At 39.3% G+C, this 5,394-nt stretch overlaps 1 protein-coding gene across 1 annotated transcript; it reads left to right on the top strand.

Moving 5' to 3' along the window:
- Positions 1-3,376: 3,376 nt before the first annotated feature.
- Positions 3,377-4,706, top strand: LOC108747588. The gene is made up of 2 exons (XM_018485155.1): positions 3,377-4,316; positions 4,674-4,706. The coding sequence occupies exon 1, from the start codon at positions 3,786-3,788 to the stop codon at positions 4,311-4,313; it is 528 nt and encodes a 175-aa protein (XP_018340657.1). The 5' UTR covers positions 3,377-3,785; the 3' UTR covers positions 4,314-4,316; positions 4,674-4,706.
- The last annotated feature ends 688 nt before the right edge of the window (positions 4,707-5,394 follow it).

The raw sequence follows: 5,394 nt of genomic DNA on the forward strand, positions 1-5,394 counted from the left end.
CTTACTTGTGATGAACTCTTTATTTATATACAATATCGGAAATGTGTGCTTATGTGTAAATGATTACAATGTTTGGACTCGAGTCCATGCTAGGAATATCTTTGACATAACATGGACTGCTAGCAGCGACTTCAGACTGGATGTCAAGATGTGTTGCGCCATCATCGACTAATTGAGGAATATGTAAATGTCAGAGCTGATAGGCATGCTCAGGCATATCAAAGCTGATTTTAGGCATATTATCTATTGAGTATGCACGTTCAAATCTTTATTGCGAAAGTATTAAGAAATATATGCATAACTGCGTTATTTATAATTTGGATCCGCGTAGCATGAAGTTCTATAAACATTTATAACGACGTATTTCCGTTGGTAAATATGACGTTATGTCACTATAACAAATCCATGGTTACGATAATAGGACGTCAGATTGATTAAGAATGACCAATTAATTACGTCAAACAGATGATACTTTGCTACCTAGGACATATGTTTCATCCAAACTCCGGAAATGGGTTTAAAAAAGAGGGAATAGGAAGGATGGAGTGTGGAAGGACATTAGAGCAGACGCTTTGTTTCGCACGCATCCGCATGAAAGGAGATGGAGCGAGTCAAACGTACCTAGATGATTCTGAAACGTAAGCCAACGTCTTGATAAGACGCTATGACTCAGTTTCAAGAATCGTGCGATCGTGGATCCTATTTTAGGTCAAGGAACTTAATCCTTTTAATCCGGGACAGGATCGTGTGCGAACCTATGCTAGCAAGATATTTGTATGAGGAAGTAATAAAAGATATTACGAGGAATTTATTTTAACAAAGCACATACACATACCACACACACACGCGCGCGCGCGTTAATGTTATTGGTATTAATATTGTAATTAGCATTAATGTTATTGGTATTAATATTGTAATGCTTGCGCGACCGATTTACGAGGTCACTCTCGCAGACACGCACACGCACTCCCGAATCACCGAAATAAAGACACGACAATTAAGAACAAGAACAAGAATGTTTATTGATGCCGAACAGAGAGAACAGAGAACATCGCGAAGATAAGGGGATCGAGAGACACGTCGGAGCACAGCGACAACGTCCAAATCTGCCGATCTTGTTAAATAACAGAGCTATGTGTCGCAACACGACTTTCAGGACTTCACGAGTGGCGATCTACGGTGTCGGCACAGCACAAGCGTAACCATTGCCCCCCTTCTCTTAAATTGTCATCCCGACAATTATGGTTTTTTCAAGAACGTTGGCCTCTCAAAGGAATTCGGAGTTCCCTCCTGACCAATTTCCCGCTCTCTACTGTGCTCCCTGCTGCTGCAAGTTTTTTTGAGCTTTGGTCTCCTTGAGGTTTGACTTTCCTCTCGAGGCTTATTTTTGAGGCCTTCTCTTCCGAGCAGGACCCCCCTTCAGTTTCTCCCCAGAGGATAGCTACTCCCCCGTGGACGAAACCTGCTCGGGCATCCCCCCATCTTCATGAAGGGAACCTCTTGCTTCTTCTTTTGAGGTCTTGTGCTCTTAGTTCTTCTCTTTTCGGAAAAGGGGGAGGGGACAAAAAAATGATATACCGTAGTACCTCTGCCCCCAATCCCCCCCTCGGTATTCGCCCTACGTCTCACGGAAAAACCACGGTTCAAAAACTGCGAGCGAGACGGTTTTCTTAAAAAAAAGACCTGTCGCTAAATGAGTTTCTCGCCGATATTGTTCCATCCGATGGACTCCTCCAGACACCGCTTCCTCAGCTGGGCTCTTCGCCGCTGTTGATATTGCAGCACGCCAGTAGTAGTACACTACTCTTCCTCTCGTCGAGTGACGAGCCCACGAACGTTGCAGTACCGCCAAAGTAAGTTCAAACTGATATTCGGCATTTCTGTAACTAAAAGGAAATCTCACCGTGCTTGCGGTGCAAAATAAATCCATATTAATAAGCTAAGTGACACTATAACGAGACTCTGCTTTATTGAATTGATATCTGTTTATTTAATCTATTCCACGGGCTTCTCAAGATACAGTGCCAACCTGTCTGTATGTACAATTTTATTTTTATACTTGTTCAACTTGCGAATGCAGTAAACAACATCCCTCTAAGCTTCCTTTCCACACAATAAGGACTTTCCCAGCTACTCTGCAATTTAGGAGCTTTCCCTCTCACCCTTCGAGGATTGTATAACCAAATCTTTTGACCCATTTCAAAATGAATCTGCCTGGCCTTTTGGTCATACCAGGTCTTAGTTCGAGAAGACTTAATATCCTCGTTTCTTAACTTGATCGTGAACTTTTTCTAACTTTTTCTTTATTTTATTTAAATAATCGTTCGTTGAATTCTCTGCTTCATACTTAAGGAGATTTCCTCGAAGTAGATCTAGAGGAAGCCTAAGATCTTGAGCGAAATACAACTCCGCCGGAGTTACACCAACAGATACATCGAAATCCAACGATCCCAATCTTTTTGATTTTTATCAATGAACTTTGTAAATAGTTTAGAATCGTCTGATGTTGGCGTTACACTTAACTGGGAATGCAGAGCGGATGTTCTCGTCTTCTTAATTTCGAGCAATTGCGATAATTTCCGAAAAATCCTAGATTCGAAATTTCTCCCTTGATCCGTAAAATGTGATTGGATAATTTTCTATGCGGCTATGTAAGTTTGTGTGTGGATATACCCTTACAGTTCAAATACTTAATACGTAAATGAAAAGATGTACGACATTAACTGCCATATGTAAGCATATAAAATTTTTTTATTTTTCTCGAATAAGACCTCAGTGACCTTAGCTTTTTCATATGAAAGATGTAAAGCAGAGTTCATATTGGATATCACTCACTGCTTGTGTTCAGTGTGCAATAGGCATGACATAATGTATGCGCCAATACGTTTTTAACGGGATCTACAAAAGATGTAATAAATCTTAAGGGGAGAAATACATGTAAAATCTTAAAAAAATCGAAATTTTTTTTTTACATATTTCAAAAGTATCATCCCGTAAAAGTATTCTGGCGAAGTATCAAGTCGAAATATGACATATTTACGGAGAAAATTCGCGTCGAGTGAAAGTGACGATGTACTGAGTGCAAGTGCAAAAAAACTGCATACTGCAAGTAGTGACGATGTTCGTTCGAGTCACACGTACAAAATAATTGAATTTGTGACTGTTTTTACTGCTTTGTCGCAAATTTTAATTTGTTATAAGTGCAAGCAAAGCGTACATTTTGAAGAGTCAGGACAAAGAGGACTAGGATTTAAAATTGTCGTTTCGTGTCGCTGCGGTCATACAGAAATAAATTCAGGACCTTTTATTCATAACGGCTTCGAAATAAATCGAAGAATTGTATTTATCATGAGACTTTTGGGCATTGCAAGAGAGGGAATAAATGTATTCTGTAATCTCATGGACATGTGTACTGGGCTCAGTCAAAGCAGTTACACGAAAATCGTAGAACATATTCATGAAGCTGCCAAGTCTTCGTTCAAGGTTTTATCTCAAAAAGCTGTTCAAGAAGAAATAGCAAAAAACATCGAACATGGAAGACCTGAAAAACATATCAAAGTCTCGACGGTTCATGACGGTTCAAAAAACGCGGGTTCAAGTCACTGTATGGCGTCACAACGCTGATCGGTTACTCCACCGGCAAAGTAATTGATTTTGTCGTTAAAAGCAGTTATTGCCATGCTTGTACGTCCTGGAAAAAGAAAATGCATACTGTACAATATCAGACATGATTACAAGATCACGAAGAAGAGTGTACGAAAAATCACAATGGCTCGGCGGGAAAGATGGAAGTCGATTCAGTGAAAGAGATGTTTTCCAGATCGGAAGAGAACTTCGGCGTCAAGTACAGCAATTACATTGGTGATGGGGACTCTGCAACTTTCAAGGCCATTCTAGATTTCCTCTTACCAATATACGAGAATTTATCTAGAGAAGATCTTCTAGAAAGGTGCTTGGGTGGTCACACTCAGAACGCCAACGAAAGCTTTAACTCCACCATCTGGCGATTGACCCCCAAACACTTACATTCTGGCCAAAAAATAATCGAGTTATTAGCCTGCATTGCAGCCGGAGTATTCAACGAAGGCTACAATTCAATATTGAGGCTGATGAACCAACTGGACATCGTTGTCGGAAATCAAGCTCTCAATTTTGCTAAAAATACGGACGAAGCTCGCGTTACACGACAGAACAGGATGAGCCAAAGCGAGACAAAAGCTGCCCGTACTGCCAGGAAACAGCAACAACTGGAAGATAATCAGCTTTTCGAGGAAGCTGAAGAGCTATTGTATGCACCTGGAATCGCTGATTGATCGGTAAGTCGCAAAAACCAATAGTTTTATCGTCCTGAAACTTTAAACGCGATTTTCTCGAAACTACGTTTTCAAAAACGGCTGCTACTGTACCTCAAAAAATTATTAATCGATCGGGCTGAAATTTTGAGGGGTTTTAGTCAACATAATTACCCACAGAGTGAACCTAAAATAATTACACATTTTGCATAAATAAACAATTTTAAGCGGGCAATAACTGTCGAAAAAATAGGCGAAAATACGAATTTGTTATTAAAAAGCGTACCAAATTTTTGATTTCGTACTTTTTCTCAATTTTATAGGTTTACTCTATGCCTAAACTCATCAGTAATCGAAATATGTTTTGTTTTTTGATTTCAGACCAATAGAAAAAGCTGGGCGATGGCAGCCGTTTTACGTCTTTCGCAAAAACGGCCTTCGTGGAGGGACTGTACCGCCGCTATTTTGTATCAAAAAACAAAAAAAAATTTTTTTAATTACCTGACACATGTCATTAAATTATGCCAAAAGTGCAAAATGATTTAATTATTTTATCACCCTCAAAATAATTCACGAAAAATGACTGATTTTCGAGCATTTACATGTATTTCTCCCCTTAAGTCTTAAGGAATTGATCAATTTTTTAAGGCTTAAGGCTTACTACACTTATTGTAAATTCCGTCGCACAATAGACACGGAAATGCTTGTAAATTAGCGCGATATTATTGGAGAATCTCAGAGGGAGAGAATGGCAAATTGGTCACTTGAGTAGAGTTTCAATGACCGCGTCCAATCAGGACGGGGGTCACGTGACCAGTTTTTTTCAATTTCTTCCATGACGACGGAGTTTCGATGACCGCGCCAATCAGAGTAATTTGCCACTCTCTTCCTCAAAGGCTCTTTAGATATAGCCAATCAATTTATAGCTTTTCAATGACTCCGAAAAGCTAAAGGATGATTGTCTACTGCATCAATTTCCACTGCGTGGCAAGTGTTCTGTGTGTGAGATCTCGGGAAAAAAATTCATATATAATTATACATAATTATATAAGATTATACAAAATTAGATAAAATTACATATTATTATATATAATTATGAGTA

This window comes from Trachymyrmex septentrionalis, unplaced genomic scaffold (genome assembly GCF_001594115.1).
Source record: "Trachymyrmex septentrionalis isolate Tsep2-gDNA-1 unplaced genomic scaffold, Tsep1.0 scaffold108, whole genome shotgun sequence".
NCBI classification, from domain to species: domain Eukaryota; kingdom Metazoa; phylum Arthropoda; class Insecta; order Hymenoptera; family Formicidae; genus Trachymyrmex; species Trachymyrmex septentrionalis.